Below are 25648 nucleotides of genomic sequence, written 5' to 3' on the forward strand. Positions count from 1 at the left end.
GTGACATAGAGATCACTATGAATAATGAATGTCAATGCATACAGTATACAGTAGATATACAGTGATTATTTCTGGTCTTGTTTAAAGTTCTTCAAATACATCTAAGCTATATGGTTACAGACCAATATTTCTTTTTAAATACTGTTGTAATGTAAGTAGTTAAAGCAGTGTGCATGGCATTTACTTATGACTAAAGATGTTAAACAAGATTTTTGCTCCCCTTGCAGAACACAGTAACCTTGGCAGTATCTGAATTTTAGGAAAAAGTAATCAAATTTAGCAACTCTGAAGTCACCAAAGGGAAAAAAAAAAAAAAACACACATTTGCACAATTTTAGAAAAATTATAATGCCGTGGGCTTTAGTTTAGTTTATTCTTTTGAAAATGAAGTAAGACAGGTTGGAAAGGGTTCCTCTGCCAGAATTTATATGCCTTGAAATATGATATATTCAGACAGCCCTATGGGTTGAGAAACACAGGGTGAGTATGAAGAAGAAAAAAAGGGTCACTCCAGGGCTATAAATTTCTTCTCAATTTGCAATATGATGCAGCGTAGAACAGGGCGGGGATTTGCTAGGTAGTGGTGGAGATGCATCCAGTCAGGCCCAACTAACAAGATAATAGAAAGCACTGACTTTTCTCTAAAGATTTTCACTTGTTTTTCAACCATAACAAATGAGATCAGATAAAACACTAAAATATTAGATTAATGTTACCAGCCTTTCATATTTTCACATTGAAATAAAAGAGTACATACAATAAGATATGTGGTTCTATAAGGGAAACATCCACAAAACAATATCAAATTACACAAACGTCATTCACACAGCTGTGTTTCGTCACGTAAAGGCTAATACTGCTTTCCTTTGTTTATGTTGTCATTATTTACAGTGAGTCTCAAAGTATAAATTTAATGCTCTATGCTGTATTTTATTTACATACAATTATTTTGAGTTTCAGGCCTAGCGAAATAAATTAAGTGACTGAAGTGCACTCACACAAAGTCTTTTAATCTTTTAAACTAGGTAGTGGCATGCTGCATTTTGTGAGTTTTTATATTTTCTTCAGTATTTTCAGGTGCATTTGTAACATTTTCTCTTTAGTATTTGTTCCTTGTTAGGCTGTGTCTTCAAGAAAGGGCTTCTGCACTTGCATCAGATTTATTCTTCATAATTATCATCAAGAATGTGAGGCTATGCAGATGTTGTTTATGAAGAAGTATTTCGATGTGATGTCTACAGACGTACTGCGGTTGCCCTGGACTCCTGAGTAGGAAAGCTCATATGGAAATGACTCCTCCCATTCTTTTAGAATTTCTTTGGAATGTACTTATCTGTAGTAGGAGACAAGTCACCAACCTCATACTGTTGTGTGTTTTGCCACTTTCCTCAAATTTGAGAATTAGTTTAATATTTCTTTCTTTTCCTTCAAAAAAATATTTAGTTTTTAAATGCGGAACACTGAGAATGTCAACCCATTTTTAACATTTTCCATTCTGTCTGAATAAATTTTTCAGTCAAGCACGCTGAATGCGTAAATGGAGTATTGCTTTTATTCTTAGGCTGTTCCACTGAAATTCTGAGATTCCTCTGATTCAGGTCTCAAGACATTTGTTCTTCAGCATGTGGACATCTGAAGAGTATCTTCTGCCAAATTCATTTTAAAAGGCTAGTTCTGGCCTTTCTAGACATATGTTCCTGTGCAGACCTGTGACCTGTGAAATATCAGTACGTTACATGAAGGAAAGGCAGGTCCTCTTTCAAACACATGTAGCTATGAACAGTGGCATGCAGCGAAAAACACTTTTAACAGATTTAGAGGTCATTGTTATGGCTACGTGTGTTGAGACCACTGCATAATTAATGAGTGGCTGCATGAAAAAGGGGAATACTGGCTCATTGAAAGTATTACATGGTTAAACTGGTTTGTACTGTGATGTATTTCTTTTTATTTTAAAGACAAAATAATACTGACGTGCTTTAATGCAATACAAACCAACACAAAATTTTAGCATCTTGTTACAGTGATCCAAAAACAAATATGGAATTGTTTTAGGAATCATTTTGTATGTCTTGTCCCAGAGTACAGTCACAGTCTGGCAGATAACTAGTGTGTACACCCACAGAACAACTGATGAAGGCCAGCTGATCCTTCTGTAGGAAAACCCTACTCAGAGGAGGAGGCCCATAATATTATGACTTTGGATGTGCAGTATATGTACACACTCCTTCCAGAGCAGGGGTGTCTCACTCTATTCTCCTACTAGGAGCAGTATGATAAATTGATGTTATTTTGCATTCCTGATTGGTTTTGCTCATGTGCATGTTCATCTCACACAATAACAGGGTTCATACGCATCTTGCAGCTTTTTTCCTGTCATCCTGATTTGCGCTTTGGGTAACATTCAAGTGGATGAATTGTTTCAATCTGACTTTAGTACCAGTGAACTGTATGCAGGGATTTAATAGCTCAAATTCCCAAGTCATCAACTTCCTATTCATGCTTGTGTCGTTAGTCATCTATGACTCACCTTGTACCCAGATGTTTGGTTTCAGCTGATGAATGCACAGCATTCTAGAAGAGAAACATTGTATGGGAACAAAATACGTTTCGTTTTAAATAGAATGTACTTCTTTAGCAAGATTACTTACAGCGATAGCAATAGAGAAACAATAAACTAAATTTACACTGGCAAAGTAAAAAGACCAAGTAGTGACAAAAATCTAAATAATATGCTTGCAGTTTGCCTTACTGTTAAATCACCTTTGGGTTCATAAATATGCTTATATCCCCATGTTTTTATTTGCACTAAATGCATGGTATATGCTTCATAACTAAAAGTGCTGTATTTGTCTGGAAAAAAATAATCCCTTTCTGTACTCTTGCATTACAGTTTGAGAACAAGCTTTTTCCAGGGCAGTGGCTGCTTTGTCACCTCTTAACCTTTCTGTGTACATCGGTTTTCCCCATAGACCCTCCAGATTTTCACTCTCTTTTGGGTTTATATCATTGTAATATTAATATTATTTGAAATAACCATCAAAATATGACATTATATTATAATACTTCAATTATATAGTATGTTGCAGTATGAGAAACGTCTTTACAGTGATAGTCATCTGCCATCTAGTGACCAACTTACTTTAAAGAAGTACTACCAGTTGTGTTGGGAATGCAGAGGCCTTTTGTGATCTTACAATAGAGGGCTAGTTAAGGTAAAAAAAAATTGAAGCGTTTTATGAAGGAAGTTAAATCTTTTGCCATTGGCCTCTTTCACTGACAAAAGCTAAAGTCTTTTTTGTTGAAGCCCTTATAAACAAATAATTCATTTTAGTGTAATACTTAAAAACAAATGTTTTGCTGGAGAAAAAACAATAGCAGACTTTGGATGTTTGTGAATGTTCTAATGGAACACGACACTGTTTTTCTGAAGTCCATGATCAAGCTAAGAAGTGACGGACTGAGCATTTAGGTGAACCTCTATAGTAGTATTGGGTAGCAGACCTGTTCCAGGTGCAAGTAGCAGTCCTACAGTGTCAGCTTTTTCCTGTGAGCATTTCAGATTTTTTTTCCTTTGCAGATTGGGAATATTCAAATCATTAACCTGCTAAAACTGGGCTGAATAAGTGTTTTGTAAAATTGTGATGAAATAATTCACACAATATTTTGTTGTGTTGAAAACAGTTTCAATTATGGGGAAACCTCATAAATGGCGTGGAACAATGGAACACGTTTTGAAACCACTAAAAGTCATACTAAAGTGTTCTGCACATATTTCATGCTGTGTTTAGAGTCTGAATGAATTGAAAAAAGGCCTGATGTGCTGAAATCATGCTTTATTATATGAATAGTTTTTAATACTCAAGGAGGTTGAATATATAATTGTTATATAAGCAAAGTGCAGGGCATGTCATTAATTCTTTTTTTTTCTTTTAACACAGTGAATGGTGTCTCTGTGGCACACACTTAATGCCCTTACTACTGACAAAGTGCAATTCTAAAAAGTAACACACTTTCAAGCAGATATTGTACACTCACACTCACAATATAATGAATAAACCTCAAGGAGGATGTACTATTTCTGTGAAGAAGTACTGGAATTGATATTATGGCCAGGTTATGTTATTTTTTTCTCAATTCAAGCATTTTCTTGACAGAAATTATCCTCATGAGTGTATAGAGCTCAATGTGCAGGCCGCATGCACTTTGAACACGTCATTGAAGTGGTGGTGGTGGGACTGAAAAACAGCGAATTTGAACACAAGACCTACTTGTGCAATTTGCATGAGGGTAAAATGCAAACAGCACTTGGAGTCTTATGGTCATTTAACAGTTTAAAAGTGTGTCTTAAAATTATATTGCACATTGTCATACTGTGCATGACACTGGCTCTCAGGTTTAGTAGAACTTCAACAGGGAGCCTCTCTACCTGTTGAGACCATCTCTGTTGAGACATATCGTTTTCTTTCAGGTTTTGAAAGAAATTGTGAAATTTGTTTAATGTGAAATCTTCTCCTGTTAATCATTTACACTGGCTCCTCATTTTACATCCAGTAGAGCTTAGAAATTTTCAAAGGTGTTGAAGACTTTTTCAGTGTTGGTGTACGTATCAAGAAGAGGACCGCTACACGTTCATAGGATGGATTGATGAACAGTCACCACAGAATAAGAGTTTGTGGAGACAGCATATTTTTATTTTCAGTCATTTTAATGTAGTGTACTTTAAATGTTTCTCAGAGTTAATTAAATATTAATTTTACAGGTTTAGATTTATCATTGCTATCCCCAAGGTTTTCTCAGAAACTAACCAGCAAATAAATCGAAGGATGTCAATATTATTATGGCTTTATTGATTGTGTAAGTGATAAAGAAAGCAGAAAGTAGTCAGAAGCTGACAAACGTACATGAAATCGGGATTGAATAAAAGGTTGTGGAGGTGATCCATTTAGTAATAAGTGTTGCCAAGTTTTTTATTTATTATCTTTAGGTTAGCTAAACTTGGCTGTAATGGAGAGCTATTGAACTTCATGTCATGAGCTAGTTTTTCAGTTTATTATTTTGCATGTTTTATTTGTAGTTTTACAGAACCTAATCTGTGACTAAATTGAGCGACATTTGTATTATTTTATCTGTTGTGACTTAGAGGTAAACCTTACTTTGGACTTAAAAACAAACCAAGTTGCGAACAGATTTTCTGTCCAATTTCTTACATAAGAAGAGGAGCCAGTGATCTTAAATTTTGTTCAGGTAATTTGATGCTGCTTTTTTATGTCAAGGAATATTTCTTAAATTTTTAGTTATGGGTAAAATTTGAAAATATACATTATGTACATGTCACAGAGAAATTGTTCAAAAATCTTTAAAATACTCATCAGGTAATGCACATTTTATAACACCTTCAGGTGAAAGTCTATTTTGATATTAACTGTCAAATGTACTTAAATTTTGTGTAAATATATTTACAAAAGCAAATTTATCCATCCTTATAAAGACTACTTGTATGCTTAAGTAACCAGGGGCTGACTGATCATTACATTTATTTTTAAAACTAATGAATACTGATATTTACTGTTGCAGTGTCAGATCCTAGTTCATTGGAGAGCTTGAGGGTGTAAGCTCCAGCATCCTTTTCCTTCACATTAGTGATGATAAGAGTTGTGAGGTCTTCTGCGGTCTCAACATGGAACCTGCCACTGTCCTCTGCACTGGGCAGTGTCCTCCCTGAACGAGTCCACTCAATCTCAGGCACAGGATCTCCAGAGAAAGCACAAGATATAGTAAGGACCTTTCCTTTCTCAATACAGATGTCTTCAGGAAGAGCTTCAATTTTAGCTGGTGAACCTGTTGAGAAAACACAGTATGATTTGAACCCCATAGAGGAAAACAGCTCTTGTTTCTGTCATCACAACATATGTGGATTTTTTTAATGCTGTGAAGGTTCTCAGTCTCTCACCTTGATGACTGTGTTTGATGGTTCTCAGAGAAGACCCCTCTATGTGTGAATGACTTGACATTTCCATTCTACTGCTGGAGCTCATAGCTACCATTGACTCAGATGTCATTGAGGACATGCTAGTTGCAGACATGCTTTCAATTTTAACCTCAGCCATGCTGGAGCTTCTGAAGGAGGCCTCCTGCATAGAGGTGGCCATATGGACTGCCTTGGTAGAGAAACCCTCGTGCACACTGGCAGCTGTAGCACTTTTCTCCAAAACTATCATTTTTGTGGGTTCTTCAACCAGAGCTGTGAGAATACAGCAAATAAAAAGGAACATAACAAAACCAGTACATCATGGAGAAATAGATCATTTGTGAATGTTTCTTTGAAAATATAGACACATAAAACACAGTAATACATTTTGACCTTGAGGATTCTTTTTTAATTGTGAAACTAATCACATTATCCTTTGTGTCTATATTTCCAAACACATGCTTAAATCATGCAAAATCTATGAAAACCATGAAATAAAAGACTATTAACAATTGACATTTCAGCATGAGAAGACTGTGAAAGTGGGAGCTCCAAAATTATAATTATTTACTGCATGTGTCTCTTTAGTTTTTGCTAGTGTTTAAATATTATTTTTTGTGAGTTGAAACAAATTACAATGAACGCATAATGTTACATAAGGAATGAAAAACAGATGAAATGGGGTTTAAGGATTTTACAATATTTTATAAAAATCTAGTTGTATTTTAAGTACAATGTAAAAAAAACTACATGTGCTTTAGAAAATAAACAATATTAGTAAATTGACATTTAGATTTTTTTTTAGAGATGAGTGTATATAAATCTTCATACAGTAGTAAAATACGCACTTAACTCAAAAAAGTGTGAATTCTGCTGTGAATTACATTAAATATTGGATTTAAGACTTTTTTATAGTCATGCAAATATTTGCCAAAACAAATTTCATGCTGACAACTTGTTCATGCACTGAAATGATTCCTAGATCATGATGCATGAAGAAAAATAACAACTTACCAAGAACATTTAACGATGCAGTGGCAGAACACTGTCCATACATATTCTTTGCTTTTACTGTGTATTTCCCACTGTCTGAAATTGAAGCTTCTTTAATCTCCAGGGTGTAAACATTTTTAGAACGGCTCAGTTTCAGCTTAGATGACAAGCAAACCTGAAAGGTAATGAATTGTTAGCTATTTGTGATAAAAATTCACTTTAAGAATATGAAGCATAATGAAAAATTAATTCTGAAACTATTGCACTTACCAGAACATTATTCTTAAGCCACTCAATTTCAGGAGTGGGATCTCCTGTTATTTCACATGTGAAAATCACATTTTGTCCTTCATTGACATTCTGTGACTTTGGTTGTACTAGAAATGAAGGGGCATTTGCACGTTTCGAAGTGACAGTGGTGTCAAACTGACATTTTACAATGCCCTCTTCAGTTTTAGCTTCGCATGTTATGATTCCTTCCTCATGCTGACTGACATTTTTGATAGTCAAAGTGTGGTCATTCCCAGATACACCATATCTGTACTCCCCTGAATTTAACAGCTCTTCACCATTTAGGGTCCATCTCACAGTGGATGCATTAGGGATGTTTGCTTTAAGGGTAATGGATTTTCCTTCAGCCATAGACAATTGATGGTGAAATGTTTTCATTTCTGTGCAAGGCTGGACCTCATCTTGAAGCATCTTTTCTACAATTTGTTCTGTAGTTTCAGGTTTTTTGCAAGAACCAGTGTAAGCTTCTTTTTTAGTCTGTAACTGAAGTTCTTTGACATCTGTAGAGCCTGCTGACAAATCTTGCTTTAATGGAAAGCTATTGAACTTTATGTCATGACCTTGTTTTTCAGGTTCCGTAAAGTTGGTCATTTTTGAATATATACTTTCGAAGACTCGGCCTACAAATGAGAATGATGCTCTAGAAACACCTTTTTCACTAACAACTTCACAAGCATATTCTCCTTCATCACTCTTGGCAATTCCAAGGATACTTAGAGTGCAAGTACCATCAGATGATGTATGAAAATGATGACGACTGTCTTGAATCAGTTTATTCCCATCTTTAAACCATATTACTCTATTCAGGTTGCTGTCAGCAACACAGGTTATACTTACTTTTCCTCCAGAAGCCTCAACCTTAAGTTCATCCATTGTCTTTGGCATTTCTATCTTTTGAGGGGTTGGAGAATCTGCTAGTGCTGGGGATTTATCCCTTTGGGATGAGGTAGCTGGCTCAGGAGATTTTACCTTTGGTGAAAATTTTATTACTTCAGGTGACATGACGTGAGTTTCTAGGGGTATAATTCCTGTTGATTCTGAAGATTTCTCTGTAGGTTCTGATGACTTCACCTTTGTTGGCGAGGCACTTATCTTATCTTTGGGGGAGGACCTAGAAATTGTCAGGCTAAACTGCACTTCCTGTTTTCCACCTGAGTTTTCTACTACCAGAGTGTAGCTGCCTTCATCTGATAACTGAACAGAAAAAATTTCAAAAGTAGACTTGTACTGTGTTGTGATCACATGATGGCGTTGAGATGATACAATTATTTCCCCTTCCTGTATCCATGTCACAGTTGGTGTTGGTATACCATCAACATCACATGTAAATTTAGCAGACTGCCCCTCTACTACTGTTAAGGACTGAGGTTTTGTGACAATTTTAGCTGGCAGTGTTGTTTTCAGCTGCTCTTGTACACTTTCCTCCTCTAATACACTAACTTTGGAATCTTTTATTTTCTTTTTTGAAGCTGTGTGTTCTGCATACATACTTCTTTCACATTTCTCAGCCAGCTTTGATTGAGTTTCTTTTACCTGCATCTGTGTTTCAGATGACAGAGTTGCCTTTATTGAGGATGTTTGGTAATCATCAGTTTTTATCATTTCAGGGACTAAAGATACTGGAGGGTCATCATCTTTACGCTGAGATGAATATATAGAATATCCACCTTCTGAAACTTCCAAAGTGGCATAATCTGTAGCCTCTCCCTTTGTGTTTGTGCACACAACACGGTAAGTACCGCTATCCTCAGCTTGGCAGTCAAATACTTGGAGAGACAAAACTCCACTGATATTTGAAAATTTGAATTTTCTGCTCTCCTGAATCTTTTGTCCATTATGGTACCATTTGATTTCCGCATTTGGTTTGGCTTGCACATTCAGAGTGAATTTAGTATTCTGACCACAAGGGACACGATGAGAGTGCATTCTTACAGTAATGTGTGGAGCATGGTCGAGACTAAACGGTTGCTGAGTCACAACTTCATATTTCCTTTCAGATTTCAGAGCTGCTTTTCTTGCTTCATACCTGGCCATTATGTCAAGACTTTCAAGTTTTTCATGCCTGGAGGTCAAGTTTTCAGTTGAAACTGTATATGGGACTGTTATTTCAGGAGTAGGCAATGTCTTATGTGTTTTTTCACTCTTTGTCATTGTTGTAGGATGTGCATAAGGTGATGCTTTCTGTTCAGAAATGGAATGCACCATTTGACTGTGTGCAGGGGATAATGACATTCTACTTTTCATATCATGTACTGTAGGAGGAAATGAAATGGCAGTATATTCAGTTGCTTCTTCTCCTTCCTTGGCTTTTGATGAAACATGTGCAGCATGTTTCTCCTTGCTAGAAACTCTAAGTTTCTCCTCATATTCCATAAACTTCAACTGACTTTGGTAAGATGCAAGTCTTTGACTTGTGGCAATTGGACAAAGAAGTTTTTGATCCTCCATGTCTTCATGCACTCTTTGTTTTTGTCTTGGTGGTTTGTAGGTTACTGTGTCATGGCGCAGGCGTAGATCAGTTAAGCTTGGGCCAGCCTCATATTTAGATGGGATATGATAATCATGTTGTTTAACTACTACTTCTTTATCATAATGCATTTCCCTTGATACCGGATGAGCAAGTGCAGATAATTCAAAGTGGATAGGACTGAACGAAGATGTGGAAGCTGAAAAACCAAGCTGAAGTTCTTCTTCAAGCCTTAGTCTTTCTTCTTCAGTTCTCTTCCAGGACAAATAGTCTTGAACAGGTAGGAGGACCTTTTCATCTGAGAGATCACTTAGGGATCGTCTTCTCTCTTTGTAGTAAGCCACCATTTCAGGAGATAGTGTACGATGTCTTGCTGGTCTTACTATTTCTAAATCATCTTGTGAAAACTTTGGAATGCGCCACTTATATTTGTATTGGTCTTTGATTCTTGGAAGTGGCACAACATAGAACTGATCCCATCTTGAGAGACGAATTCGTTTAAGTCGCTTCTGAGCATGTTTTTCCATTCGTTCAGGCATTTTGTACTCATCACGGAGTTTCTTGTACCATTTCATGTCAGAGAAAGGCACAAAATGTTTGATCTCCATGTCTTCTACAATAGCGCTTTGCGAATGAATTTGAGGTGCCGGAATGTCATAAGGCATTTGTAATCTCTTTTCTTCTGTTCTCTTGCATTTTTCTTCTTTTTCCTTTTTGTCAGTTATTTCACTTACGATTTTCTTAGTCGGCATTGTGGGTTTATACATAATTGCTGCTTCTCTCAAAGCTTCTTGTGCCACAGATGTAAGTGGAGAAACTTCAGTTCCTGAAAGAATTTGTGAAAGCCTTACCTTTTTATCGATTCCAGTTTTCTCAGGTTGTTTGATTTTCTGCCCTGCACCCTCGTATTCTTTCATTACATGTGTGGCACGCTGTACCCTCAGTATTGCTTGGCAACTTGCTGATCCGGCTGAGTTTGTAGCAGTGATTCGGTATGTACCAGAATCTTCTGGAAGTGTAGATCCGATAAGCAGGGCATAATAGTCCAGGCCTTCATGAATAACTTCCATGTGTGGACCAAATGCTAAAGGCAATCCATCTTTCTCCCATTTCAAAACAGGTGATCCCGATACTCTTATTTCAAAGCGAACATTTTGTCCTTCCTTGCACTCTGAATTTGCCAGCAAGCGTTTAAACATTGGGCGTATTGTCTTGTCTGCCGGGGCTGGATGAGCTGTTATAGTCAGATGTGCTTTACAGTTGTCATCACCAAATCTGTTGCGGGCCACAACTGTGTATTCAGCATCATCCTCAGGTTGAACATTGTGAATTATAAGCTGATATCGACCCTTGTCGCTTATAAATCTGTACTTCTTGTCATTATCTTCTGGTATGAGCTTTTGGCCAGATTTCAGCCATGTAACACGAGGCTCTGGGTGCACTGTTATGGTTACACTAAAGCACACATTTTCACCAATGTATGCTGTGCGGTTGAATAAAGGTAATGTAAATTCAGGTGGTCTCTCAAGCAGTCTTTCGGTATCTACCCTGCGTTTTAATTTTTTCACTGTACGTTTAAAGAAAAAATCATGATATGATCTCACATTTTTGACAAAAAGCTCTGCGTAAGCACTATCTTCTCCATACTCATTAAGAACTTTGCATCTATAGGTGCCATCATCTGCCCTGGCAATATCCTTAACATGCAGAACAGCTACTCCTTCTTCATATTTCATTTCATACTTGTCCCCTTCCTCAATTTGCCTAACTCCACAATACCAAGTAACTTCTGTGCTGCTGTCATAGTTTTCAATGTGACACGTGAATTTTACGTGCTCTCCTTCTTCAGCTACAAGATGATTAATTTGACCAGCTAGTGGGCCATGTTCAAATGGTGCAATCTTGACTTTTGCAACTGTAACTCCTCTTTGACTTCTAATGGCACCACCATAAGCAACACGTGCTGCTGATACAACTACATTTGATTCTTTCTTTATTAACATCTGGTGGTACCGTTTGTGTCTTGTTGTCTTTATGGCTTTGGTGCCAATTTGTTCTTTGTTCATTTTCAGCCAAGGATGTCTCAGAGCTTCAGTTGCTGTCATTCGATGCTTTCGTTCTTTGGTCAGAAGTCGGTCCACAAAATCCAGTGCTTCAAGACTTGCTGACTTAAAAGTTTCATCATCAAAACTGTATTCAGCTTTGGAAATATGTTCAATCATTTGCTGATTAGTTTCTGCTGTGAATGGATTAAGTCCACTCAGAAGTACATAGACTAAAACACCGACTGACCACATGTCAGTAACAGTGCTCACCATGTCACATTGATGGATTTCAGGTGCACAATACTCTGCTGTAGTAAACTGAATCCTTAAATTATCTCCAGGGGTTAGATATCTGGCTTGGCCAATCTCAATTATCTTGATGTTATACCCACTTCTTGTGGTAAACACAATGTTTTCTGGTTTGATGTCAAAGTGACCATAGTTTTTACTGTGTAAGAACTCAAGAGCCTCACACACTTGTCTGATATATCTAACTATTTCCCACTCTGTAAGTTCAAAGTTTGCTATACTAATGCGTTCAAATATGTCTACACCTGAAATGAAGTCATAAATCATGACTAACTCTTCAGGACTCTCAAAGGACTCATGAAGACACAAAAAGTTCATATGTTGTGCTACATTAAGTGTTGTAATTTCTTTCCTAATTAATGCCTGATCTGCACCCTTTACTTTGACAAATTTAGCCATAAATGTCTTTTGTGAACTGGTTTCTATACAACGGTGAACAATGCCAAACTCCCCGTGTCCTAACTCCTCAGCAATCACGTACTTGTTATGCACATTTTTAGTGTCAGAATGTGGTACTTTACCCTTTGAGACTTCTCTGCTATCACTAACTTCCTCATCATAGTTTAGGACTCTTAATTTGTCCTCTTTAGTTACAACTGGATTAGTTGGCTCAGATGGCTCACTCTGGCCAAATTTGTTTTCGGCTATCACTCGGAATTGATAACTTGTTTTTCCAAACAAATTTATGACAGTATAATGAGTATCACGGGCTTGTGCTACACGGATCCATCTCTCTGCTGTGGTGGCACACATTTCCACTATATAGTTTGTGACTTTACTTCCACCATCATTTGCAGGGGCACACCAATTCAGACAGACAGAGTCCTTAGATACATCACTGACTTTGATACCTCTTGGTGGATCAGGCACATCTGCTACATCTAATTCAATTCTCTGTTGATCAATACCAAACCTGTTCTTTGCACAGACAATGTAGAAACCGGTATCCTTCCTGTCAACTCCATTAGGGAATACTAGTGATGTGAAAGACCTTGTTACAATGACTTGGTAATATCCATTATTATCAATTAGATCTTGTCCCTTTTGCCACGTGATTACTGGATCAGGTTTGCCACTAAATGGAATCTTGATGCTAACCACTTCACCACGAAGGGCAGAAACTGCTTCTTTGTTTTGCATATGTTTGGGTAGATGAATCTTAGCAGGTACTGGAAAAGAAATAAATGCATAGTAAAAACTCTCTTTCAAAGTTTAGGAAACAGAAAAATATTTTCATTAGAAAAATGAAAGGTATTTGTGCTTCAGTCTGCTTACCTTCAACATCCAGGGAGGCAGTTGCTGCAATGGATCCTCCCTGGTTTGTAGCTCTAACTTGATAGACAGTTGAATCCTCCTCATCAGCAGCAGCAATAACCATTTGGTAATAGCCACCTTTGAGCTCTTGCACTGTAATTTTCTGTCCATCAGGCTGAATCTCTTTGCCACACTTATACCATTTAACAACAGGTTTAGGCTGACCACTGATTCTACAAACAAAGGTTGCAGTACTCTTGTATTTAACACTCATATTTCTCAGGTCTTCTTTGAAGGCAGGAGCACGAATTTCTACATCTGATTTTAGAGCCACAGGGGCAGACACGTCACTCCATTCACTGTCTCCCCAAAGATTTTCACATTTAACACGGAATTTATATTCCAAGCCTTCCTTAAGCCTTTTCACTGAGTATACAGTTTGATGGATTTCATCATTAGTCACTGGAATCCATTCGTTCTGGTTTGTCTCACATTTTTCAAGACAGTAATTTTTAATTTTGGAGCCTCCGTCATTTATAGGTGGTTTCCAAGACACAACACAGGAGTCCTTTGTCACTCCAGTAACAACTATTTGTTGGGGAATTCCAGGTTTTTCTGTAAAATGGGGTATCCAACATGTTATCTTCAAATTGAAAACATATATTTCTGATTAGCATTTGGTGGTTAAACATTACTTACCTAACTGACCCTTTATAATAATAACAGATTGAATCTCCAATGGGTTGCTGATTCCATATCGGTTTTGAGCAGAAACACGGAAGAAATATCCAGCCCCTTCAACAAGGTTTGTAATTCGACAAGATTGTCCAAAAATAGAAGAGGAAACCAAATTCCACTGCTCATCTTCTTTATCTTCACGCTTCTCCACAATGTAGTTTGTAATCATTGCCCCACCATCATCTATTGGAGCTTTCCAGCTAATGATCACAGAGTTCTTCAGCAAAGCATCAATAACAATAGGTCCTTCGGGTATTGCTGGTTTATCTGTGGGTTTAAGACAAAATGAATATTCAGTTTTTGGCTGCTATTACACTGTTTAATGTATTAATTTTCACTGTTGATGATAAATGTAATTACCTTGGATTTCCACGTAGAATTCTTTTTCAAATGTGCCAAAGGTATTGCTAAAATGGACTTTATATCTTCCTGCATTGATCTTGCGTTGCACATTCTTGATTATTAGATGAGTATAATACTCAGTGTTTTCAATTATGATATTCTCAGATAGCTGTAAAGATATGTTGTTATAGAACCACGTAATCTGTGGCACAGGACGTCCAATGTACATAACATGTAGACGAAAGCTTGTGCCACACCCAGGGTAATATTTTTCTTTCAAAGGATATTCAGGGTGTAGTTGAGGTGCAGCCTCCAAAATTATCTTGCCACTGGTCTGTACTTCTCCTGCTTCATTGACAGCGCTGCATGTGTATATGCCTTCATCTTCTTGTTGGTTTACTGTTATTGTCAGTGAATGGTTACGATCATCAGAGCTCATTTCATATTTACAGCTCTGAACCAATTCTTTTCCAAATCTATACCATTTGATCATAGGTAGAGGTCTTCCAATGATCTGGCACTTCAGCATGCATGGCTGCCCAAGCTTAGTAATGGCATCTTCCATTTCTTTTCTAAGACTTGGTTTATGCAGAACTGCGAAAAGTGTAAATGAAAAACATGAGAACTGGAGTGGGGTTCTGAATTTTAAATAATTTTTTAAGAATGTAATTGATAATAAAGGAATACAAGGCATAAAACATGAAAATACATCAATGCCCTGGTTTAAGACTATGCTCCTGCAACCTGCTTGTAAATCCTTTTTTTTTTTTGGGGGGGGGGGGGTTGGGGGAATTGGGCATAAGTTATCATTAATTAAATGGAAAATGGAAAATTGTGGCATAGCATCATATACAGAAGTCGCGTGTCTTTTAATCCAGATTTATGCTACATTATTACCTATTCATATAAACGGTAAAAAAAAAAATTCACTTTAATATTGAATTGTGTCCTTACAATGTACAAGTATATTTTCATTTATTCATTTAGCTTATCCTTTTCGCCAAAATGAATTCAGTGTTAAGCTACTTACTATTATTTAACCATTTATACTGCTGGGTTACTTTACTGGAGCAGTTTTAGGGTAGGTACCTAAGGTAGCAGCTCTAACCACTATGCTACCACCTGCTACCAATATTTAAAATATATATATATATATATATATAAATATAGGTGAACTGGTGGTGCTAAATTGCCCGTTGTGCGTGTGTGTTGGGGGGGGGGGGGGGGGGCTACCCTGCGATAGACTAGCTTTTATCACTTAGGCTTGTGCCCGATGATTCTAGGATAGGCTTCAGGCGGCTTTGACTGTAGCCAGAGCAAGCAATTAGCAAATGTGAGTAAGAGAAAACAGTTAAAAGATCATTTACTTTTCATTTTCTGGAGGTTTCATAACCCAGGGCATGGCTATACTCACAGCATTTTAAATGAAAATGCCTACAAAATATGCTTTACTTTAATATTTTCCCTATACGTTTTCCTGTGCATGGGCGTTCTGAATTAGTAGAATTGCAGTAAATAAATCCAATATACATTTTACATACCACTTGGCTTTGTTTTTATACCCACAGCTGTACGCTGGGGTCTGCTGACTCCTGTTGCATTCTCAGCAAACACTCTGAACTCATATTCTGTGGCTTCCAGCAGCCCACCCATAGTGAGATTTGTGTCTTTCGATCGTTCCGTGTTACATTTCTTCCAAGTGCTTTCTCCAGTTTTTCTGTATTCAACCCAGTAACCTAAGATCTCTTTTCCGCCATCACATTTTGGGCGCTCCCACCGAATTGAAATGCAGTCTTTGGTTACGTTCACTGTTTGAATTTCACCAGGCTGGCTTGGTTTGTCTTCATAGAAGAAAGAGCAAATATAATGATTAATATTAAATACATACAATTGAGTATTTCATCTGATTAAGTCACTATACTATCTTACTTACTAAATGGATCTTTGCATAAAACTAATTCTGATGTGGGACCTGGCTCACTTTCACCGATTTCATTTTTGGCAATTACACGAAACTGATATTCTTTCTCAGGCATGAGTCTAGTCACAGTGCACACAGTGGCTGTAAATTCAGTTTCATAGCGCATCCACATTTCAGTGGAAATCTCTCGGTATTCAACATAGTATCCAGTAATCCTAGAGCCACCATCTTCTTTAGGCCTGGACCATGACACCGCAACTGAGTTCTTTGTGACATCCAAAATTTCTGGTGGGTTACTTGGAGGTTCTGGGGGACCTGTCATATGGACAAAAATATTTTTCAGTCTTAAAGTCATACTCCATATGTTCACATAAATTCATTTTGCATTTACATTTACATTTATTCATTTAGCAGATACTTTTCTCCAAAGCGATGTACATCTCAGCAAATGAATGAAGCATTAAAATTACTCACAAAGATGTGTTTTTGGTGTGATGACTTCATCTGATTTCAGACATTTACTCATGCCAAATTGATTCTCAGCTGTCACTTTGATGTGGTACTGAGCATTTTCCTTCAACCCCTTGACAACAACTGAGGTATCTACCACCCTTGAGTCCACAGTGTACCAAGCTGTTTTCGGAACATCCTGTCTCTCAACAATATAACCAAGAATTTCAGAGCCACCATCCTCTAAAGGGGGTTTCCAAGTGACACGAATAGAGTGAGCCTTAATATCATCAATTTTAAGTGGTCCTTCAGGAGGATGTGGTGGTCCAATAACTTTCACTTTGATGCATGCTTCTTTTTTCCCACATTTGTTTTCGAGATGAAGTTTATAGATCCCGGTGTCTTCTCTTTGGGCTTCTTTAATGACAAGTTCAGACAGTTCTTCACTAGTGGCTATTATAGCTCTGTGAAAAATATCTTGACCATCCTTTGTCCACTTGCACGTGGGCCTTGGTTTTCCCTTTATGGGAATTGATAATCTGATTACTCCACCATGTCTGACCACAAAGCCTTCTTTGTGCTTCATCTCAAGGTCATAATCAGGAGATTCTAAAATGAAATGCACAAGGAAATTTTCATTTTATTTAACTGATGTATTTCTTCAAAGCACTTGACATTGTTAAGCTGCTGACAATGATTTACCCATTTATACAACTGCATAATTTTACTGGAGTAAAAATACTCCAGAATATTTCAGCAGGAGGTGCGATATTAACCTAGGTCTTTTGAATGCAAGATGGCTGCTCTACAGACTTCACTACTTGGTGCAAGATATATATGCCATGGTACAACATTAAATAATATAAGATTCCTTACCTTGCATTTCTGTGACTTTCACAGTTCCTGGAACTTCAGCAGGCTCACCAGTTCCTCCAGCATTGCATGCCATCACACGGAACTTGAATTCACCTTCCTGGGGCATTTGTGTTAATGTGTATTCACAAATTAATGATGGCGTTGTATTACATTTGATCCATTGATATGTTCCAACCTTTTGCATTTCAATTAGATAACCTGTAACCTTGAGGCCACCCTCCTCATCTGGAGGACTCCAGGCCAGAGAAACGGATGTCCTGGTTGTGTCTGTGACTCTTGGATTCTGTGGTGATCCCGGTGGATCTGTTAAGGTAGAGGGAAAAATGACTAAGCTTATATTTAGTTTGAAAAAAGCTTTTATATGTGTTAATAACAATGTACTTTTAGAAGTCAACATACCAATGGGATCTGTTGCTACTGCTGGTTTCGAAATAAGACTGGGTTTACCAGTGCCTCTGGAGTTGATAGCCATCACCCTGTGTTCATATTCAAGGCCTTCGGTTAGGCCAGTGGATCTGTATTTTGTCATTGTTACTGGATTTTTATTAGCACGCACCCATCTGTCAGATCTGACTTCCTTCCGTTCAATAATATATCCTGATACCTCAAAGCCACCATCATCCTCTGGTGGGAGCCAGGCTATTGTCATACCATCTCGAGACACATCAAACACCTCAGGTCTGCCTGGTGCACCTGGAATGGCTTTGAAAAATAGCAAAGAGTAAAATGTAGAATCTTTTTTCCTACAAAAAAGAGGGTAGGAAGCACACTGAAAAAATACTTACTTTTATCACTCTTGCAAAGCACAACATCTGATTGTATGAAAGAACCAGTTCCAAAGCGATTAGTTGCAGCCACTCTGAAAACATATTCACCCCCTTCTGTTAACCTTGTGAATTTGAATGTTGGTCTGCTGACAGTTTCAGACACATTTAGCCATCCAGGGCGATGTGCATCCCGCTGTTCAATGACATAACCACTGATAGGGGCACCTCCATCCCTTTCAGGTGGATCCCAACTTATAGTAACCGATGTGGCATCGATATCCTCAATCCTTATTGGGCCTTTCGGGATATCAGGTTTGTCTATGGAGGAAATGGAGGAAATATTATCCTTTTTAAATGATACATTTTATTAATTTAGGCAAAAGTTACATTTTATTGCAAATGCTGAGAATGAAGTAAAAATCATATCTTACCAAGAATGACAACTTTAATGGTCTCTGTGGCAGTACCTACAAAATTCTTCACCTCAAGCATGTACTCGCCTGTATCATCAATTGTACTGTCACAAACTGTCAGTTTAGAATATTTCCTAGTGGTGTCAATTTTGACACGATTATGTGCCCTCATCTTTACATTCTCAAAGTACCATGAACAAACAGGAGGAGGTCTCCCGCTGATAGGTATGTGGAGTTCAATAGGTTTTCCAACCGGAACATTAACAGTCTGAGTGATACCAGACAGATCGATTTTGGGCAAAACTACAAAAAAAAAAAAAAAAAAAAAAAGAAGCATGATTTACTGTACATATACACAGACATAATAATTTACTAAAACAAATTTCAAATTGTAATTATAAAGTAATATATAATTACCTTGCAATTCTTGCACAGTTATAGGTGTCACAATCTCTCTAGGCTCACTAACTCCTCTGCTGTTGACAGCCCTTATTCGGAAAAGGTATTGTTCATTCTCATTTAGAGAGATAATTGTGTGCTGAAAATCAGATGTTTTTAAAGTTGCCACCTTCATCCATTTCTCGGTTCCAAATCTGCAAGCTTCAATCACATATCCTGTAAGTCTGCTGCCACCATCATGGAGAGGTTTCTCCCATGAAAGGGTTACAGTGGACTTGGTTACATCCACAACTTCAAGTTTTTGTGGAACCATAGGCATCTCACACACAATCACTGCATCAGAAGTTTCGCGTGGTTCACCAATTCCATATATATTTTCTGGCATGACTCTGAAGTAATAAAGCATTCCTTCAGTCAGTCCAGTGACTTTATATGATGTTTTGCTACATTTAGATGTAACCGTCTTGTAGGCTCTCATTGAAGCCTCTCGTCTCTCAATTATGTAATTTGTTACAGGAGCACCACCATCCACACTTGGGGCATCCCATGTAATGAAGGCAGAGTCCTTTGATAGATCCATAATTTTAAGTAGACCCGGTGGGCCAGGCGAATCTGTAAGAGAATATTATCATTCAGGGATAACATTTACTTTGTGTTTAAAAACATAATAAATACTTCTGAAAACCGTAAGTTCCGTACCATAAATGATCACAGAGATGGAAGCTGATTTCTTTCCAGATGGATTCTCAGCCTCAACTGTATAGTGCCCTGCATCATATCGATTTACTTTGTCGATTATTAGAGTTGTGCAGCTGTCATTTACTTCAATGAATGCTCGATTCTGAAGGTCTACATCAGATTTGCTCCATCTGATTACTGGGAAAGGTCTTCCAGTCACAGTCACAAAAAGGCGAAGGCAGCCACCAGCTCTCAAAGAGACAGTCTTCTTCAGGTTATAATCAAGCTCGAGATCCGGTATTTCTGAGAAAATATTAGTTAATAATAAATTGTAATGTCAAGGTGCATTTTGCTTTTATATGCAAAAAGACAGAATTTCACCTTTCCTCAAATTATTTTTTTACAACTTACCAGTTCTTTCTAACGGCTCAATTTCTCCACAGGGGTTGCTGAATTTGCCAGTACCATTGATATTAACTGCAGCAACCCTAAAACTGTACTTTTTGTTATTATTAAGGCCAGTTACAGTGTATTCTGTGTTTCTGATTATTTTTTCATGAGCTTTTCCCCACTGCTCTGTTCCCTCTTCTTGAAACTCAAGAATATAGCCAATCACATCAGCACCTCCATCCTCTACTGGCCTTGTCCAAACAAGGCTAATGGTGTCCTTTGAGGTATCTGCCACACGTGGAATTGAAGGAGAATCAGGTGTATCTGAAATTAGAGAATATGTAAGTTAATTATTCTTAAATTCATTCTACATTTTTTTTTTTTTACTGAAAAATTGATCAAGTGTTAAAGTCTTACATGTAGGTTCTCTACAGAAGACAGAGAGTGATGTATCACTTGGTTCACTTTCACCCGCTGCATTTACAGCTGTAACCCGGAACTGGTAAACACAGCCCTCACGAAGACCTGTAATCTTAAAGCTTATGTCTCTGATTGTGAAGTCTTTGTTAACTCTGCTCCACCTGGCAGTTTTCCTTTCTCGTTTCTCCACAAGGTAATTGCTAATTTCATTACCACCATCAGATTCAGGTCTTAACCATTGAATAGTGGCAAAATCTTTTCCAACGGCAATGATTTCAGGTGCTCCAGGGGGTGAGGGTATTGCTGTATTATCAACAACAAAAAATACAGATTAAATCATCCAAAACTTTTTTGTACAATTACAATTTAAATGTAATTGCAGATGGTATCATGCTTACTAAATGTGTTCCTGGCAACAACAGGCTCAGATTGCAGTGGTACACCAGGTCCATATTTGTTTACACCCCTGACACGGAAGATGTATTCAGAGTTCTTTATCATGGCAATGACACATGAAAGCGTTTTGCACTCAGCTTCCATTGTTACCCAGTTGAGTCTATTGGTGTCACGTCTCTCAACAATATAGTGGGATACTGGGTCTCCACCATCCTCTAAAGGTTCTTGCCAAGATATTGTGCATTTTTCCTCAGACACCCCAGCAATTGTAATTTTGCCATGACAAGGCCCAGGTGTATCTGAAAAAATTAGTAGCAATAATAAAAAAATATTGATCTCTTTGAAATGTTTCATTAAAAAATCATATTATTTGAGATGGATGAGACAGGAACATGCCTATAAAATTAATTAAACGATTGTTTCATAACTTCATAAAGAGAATTTCAGAGAATAAAGAGAACTTTCATAAAGAGGATTCTTAAAAATCAGGAAACCCCTGTAGCTACGTGTCACAGACAAATTAGCCTTGTTGCCCAACTTATTGTTGCATTTATAATAACTGGTTTCAGACTGAGATCAGGGCTTGGAAATCAATGGCTTGGATATTAACCCAGAAAATGACTAAATTATTACTGTGGGGACTGGTTCAGATTAAATGGAAAACTGAAATCATGCAAAGTGTGATGGCTACAAATTATTGTGTGCCTGAGGGCTAGGTGCAATATTTAGATTAATTCACATTTGTGCTATTAAAATTCCCTGTAATTCTTAAATATTTTAATTATCAAAATGGCATGAATTAACTGCTGTTGTTTTATGCTCCTACATGGATACTTACCAAGCACTTTTACATTAACAGCAATGGTTTTCACTCCACTGCTATTCTTCACTGTCAGGATATATTTTCCAGAATCGTTTCTATCACAGAACTTGATAATTGCCATAGCCCGTGCATTTGTGTATTGTAGGGAATATTTCTCACAAAGCTCCAGTTCCTTGTCACCCTTTGCCCAGACAGCTTTGGGTTCTGGTTTGCCACCAATTGCAGCATCAAGAACAAGGTCTGATCCAGCTCTGATAGTCACAGTGTCTGCAAGAAGTTTGCTGTCAAGCTCAGCTACAGGAAGGGCTAAGAAATAGTAAGAACAAAACATTATTAACTAACTGCCAGTTATAGTTGAAATCAATGCAAGTAATAAAATAAAATATCTTACAATATTCAGCTCTGCATGTCACAGGTCCTGTTGATTCTGAAGGCATACTATAAATTCCATTTGCGTTCTTGGCAATAACATGGAATTCATACACTTCTCCTTCACCCAGACCTGTTACGGTGAAGTTTGTGTCTGTTATATTTGTGTAGTTGCATTTCAGCCAGCGACCATCACCAGTGGGAGAGTACGGCTTGCGTTCTACAATATATCCTACTATTTGGCTTCCACCATTATTGAGTGGTGTAGACCATTTCATTGATACCGTGAATCCAGTCACATCCATGACTTCTGGTTTGGTGGGAGGATCTACATATAGATTAAAGCAGGCAAAAAATACTCATTATTGTTCAAAAGGCAAATAACATGTGCATGATATTTAAAATCACATATTCACTTACCAACTGGATTCTGAGCCACGACTCTTCTTGATGCTTCACTAGGTTTACTAAGACCAGCTGCATTCATTGCATAAACTCTGAACTGGTACTCAAGGCCTTCAATAAGATCAGTTACTTTATAGGAGCACTCAAAGCATGGAATCTTGTTATCCCTGACCCACAAGATGGTATTTCGCTCTTTCTTCTCAATCCAATATCCAGTCACCTTACTTCCACCATCATTATATGGTTCTTCCCAACATATGCTGATTGTATTTGCAGTAACAGAAACTATATCTGGTCGTGTTGGAGGACTTGAAGGAACTGAAATTAAAATGTAACACAGGAATCAATGAATTAATGGTCATATGTAAAATAACTTTAAGTGCAATTAGACTTTAAATGATTTCAAACTAAACTGAACTCACCAAATGGATGTTCTGCAACAATTGTTTCAGATTCAGAAGGTTTGCTCACACCAAATCTGTTTTCAGCACTAACACGGAAGGTGTAATGCATATATTTAGTCAGATGGGTGACTCTGATAGTTGTATGCCTCACACTGGAATTCACAAGCTGCCAAGCACCTGAGCCAGATTCACGCTTCTCCACAATATAATTGGTGATTTCAGTTCCACCATCATCTTCTGGTGCTTCCCATGTGAGTACACAGGATTCTGATGAGATTGATGAAACTTGAATAGGTCCAGATGGTGCACTGGGTCTACCAATGACATTTACTGTAATGGTAAATGTCTTGGATCCTGTGATATTTTCTAGGATAAGAAAATATTTTCCACCATCACCTCTCATGCAGTCCTTGACTGACAAGGTGGTTCTGTTTTTGGATGTCTTGATTGAAACTCTTTCTGTGTCCTTCAGTCTCATTTCCTCAAGTTTCCAAGTTACCTTTGGAGCTGGTCTTCCACTAATAGGAACATCAACTGTGAAAGTGCTTCCAGACTTACATGTAATAAGCTGATTCGTTATTCCACTAAGGTCAGCAGTTGGCTCAATGTGGGGTTCCTTAATAATCACAGAAGAAGATGCATCTCGTGGTTTGCTATAGCCAGCATCATTCTTAGCCTTGACACGAAATTCATATTCCATGTTCTCTTGTAGACCCTCAAGCACCATACTTAAGTTCTTAGTATGACCACTTGCAACCCATTTCTCAGAGCCTTTCACTTTGGTTTCTACCATATAGCCTGTGATGCGACTTCCGCCATCATGTTCAGGTTTCAACCAGGCCAGAGTGGCAGTAGAGTTGGTCGTATCAACAATGTTCAGTGTCTTTGGTGGAGCAGGTTCTGCAGTGGCAATAACTGGATCTGACATTTCATAAGCTTCACCTCGGCCAAACTGATTTTCTGCAAGCACCCTGAAAAAGTATGGCATACCCTCTAGGAGTTCGGTAACTCTAAGAGTTTCATGTGTACATTTGCTACTAACTTCTTGCCAGGTACGGCGGCTAGCCTCGCGTTTCTCAACAATATAATTTTGAATGTGGGCTCCTCCATCATTAACTGGTGCATTCCACATGAGTGTCAAAGCTCCTTTTGTAACATCTGTGAATTTGATGGGTCCTGGTGGTCCTGGAGTATCAAGGACCTTAACATTAAATGTAATAGATTGGCTTCCACTGCTGTTTTCAAGAGAGAGAATGTACTTTCCTGAATCATATCTGTTACTGTTTTCAATGATCAGTGTACTATAATCTTCTGTAGTATTAATATCTACCATCACACTGAAATCTCCATCTGCCTTGGTCCATGTAGCAACAGGAGGAGGTTTTCCCTTAAAAGCAGCATAAAGGCGGACAGTGCCTCCGTTTCTCACAATGTGTGTCTGTTTGAAGCTTGCATCAATGTCAATTTCTGGTGATGCAAGTCTATCCACAGTGCGAACTGGTTCAAGAATTTCACAGGCCTCTCCTTTCCCAACTCCATTTACTGCACAGACACGGAACTTATATTCTTCGTTTGAATCTAAACCAGTTGCAGTGTACTTTGTTTTTGTGCAGTTTTCTACATTTATTTTTTGCCATTCTTGAGAGTTTACTTTGCACATCTCAATAATGTAACCAGTGATCTCCATACCACCACTGAATACAGGTGTTGTCCATTCCAGACTGACTGATGTCTTTGTAGAATCAGTTGCTTTCAGTACTGTTGGAGCACTAGGAGTGCTTGTTGGCGTACTACATTTTATAAGTGCTGATGCATTGCTGGCTGGTCCAATTCCAGCATCATTTGTAGCCATGACATGAAATTCATATAAACAACCTTCGGTAAGGTTTGTTACTGTATATGTAGGCTCAGTGATGGGTTTCTTTGATAAAATCTTCATCCAGCGCATGTTCTTCTTTTCACGTTTTTCCAGAATGTAATATTTGATTTCATTCCCTCCATCAGAGCTTGGTATTTCCCAGGACAGTGTAATGCTATGTCCAGTTATACTGGTAGCTTCAGGGGCACCTGGAGCATCTGGAACAGCTATAGGACAATAAGTAGAAATTTGTATATAGGAGACTCGTTGATACACAGTTGAAGCATAACATACACATTTTAATAATCCTTACCAAATGGCATCATTGCGGTGATAGGAGTGGACTCTAGTGGTCTGCCAGCACCAAACTTGTTGACTGCAGAAACACGAAACTGATACTCATTGTCTTTGATTAATTTAGTGACAGTATATGTGCAGACTTCACACTGGTCCGTAACAAGTGTCCATAAAATTTTTGAGGGATCACGCTTCTCAATTATGTAATGCTTGATGGGAGCGCATCCATCATTTTCAGGTGGATTCCATGAGAGGGTTGCTTTCTCTTCTGAGATATGGGTAAACGTAATAGGTCCAATTGGTTCTCCAGGCACATCTACATGGCATAAAAATTATTTGTAACACAAATTCACATTCAGATTATAATATTAT

At 37.8% G+C, this 25648-nt stretch overlaps 1 protein-coding gene across 1 annotated transcript in view; it reads right to left on the reverse strand.

Annotated features, from left to right (window-relative positions):
* Positions 1-5525: 5525 nt before the first annotated feature.
* Positions 5526-25648, reverse strand: part of LOC108924238 (titin-like) — a 162790-nt gene continuing 142667 nt past the window's right edge. Inside the window, exons 204-227 of the mRNA XM_029247484.1 lie at positions 25293-25592; positions 23140-25206; positions 22733-23035; positions 22335-22640; positions 21959-22249; positions 21123-21419; positions 20722-21027; positions 20326-20628; positions 19936-20217; positions 19255-19848; positions 18856-19140; positions 18443-18742; positions 18057-18359; positions 17658-17960; positions 16806-17390; positions 16344-16646; positions 15952-16251; positions 14429-15004; positions 14030-14335; positions 13352-13945; positions 7235-13245; positions 6986-7139; positions 5954-6244; positions 5526-5841 (exon numbers count right to left, since the gene is read on the reverse strand). Of these exons, the coding sequence (XP_029103317.1) occupies positions 5549-5841; positions 5954-6244; positions 6986-7139; positions 7235-13245; positions 13352-13945; positions 14030-14335; positions 14429-15004; positions 15952-16251; positions 16344-16646; positions 16806-17390; positions 17658-17960; positions 18057-18359; positions 18443-18742; positions 18856-19140; positions 19255-19848; positions 19936-20217; positions 20326-20628; positions 20722-21027; positions 21123-21419; positions 21959-22249; positions 22335-22640; positions 22733-23035; positions 23140-25206; positions 25293-25592 (15653 nt within the window). The 3' untranslated portion in view covers positions 5526-5548. The remainder of the gene's footprint in view (positions 5842-5953; positions 6245-6985; positions 7140-7234; positions 13246-13351; positions 13946-14029; positions 14336-14428; positions 15005-15951; positions 16252-16343; positions 16647-16805; positions 17391-17657; positions 17961-18056; positions 18360-18442; positions 18743-18855; positions 19141-19254; positions 19849-19935; positions 20218-20325; positions 20629-20721; positions 21028-21122; positions 21420-21958; positions 22250-22334; positions 22641-22732; positions 23036-23139; positions 25207-25292; positions 25593-25648) is intronic.

The sequence above is a fragment of the Scleropages formosus genome, chromosome 21, assembly GCF_900964775.1.
Source record: "Scleropages formosus chromosome 21, fSclFor1.1, whole genome shotgun sequence".
NCBI classification, from domain to species: domain Eukaryota; kingdom Metazoa; phylum Chordata; class Actinopteri; order Osteoglossiformes; family Osteoglossidae; genus Scleropages; species Scleropages formosus.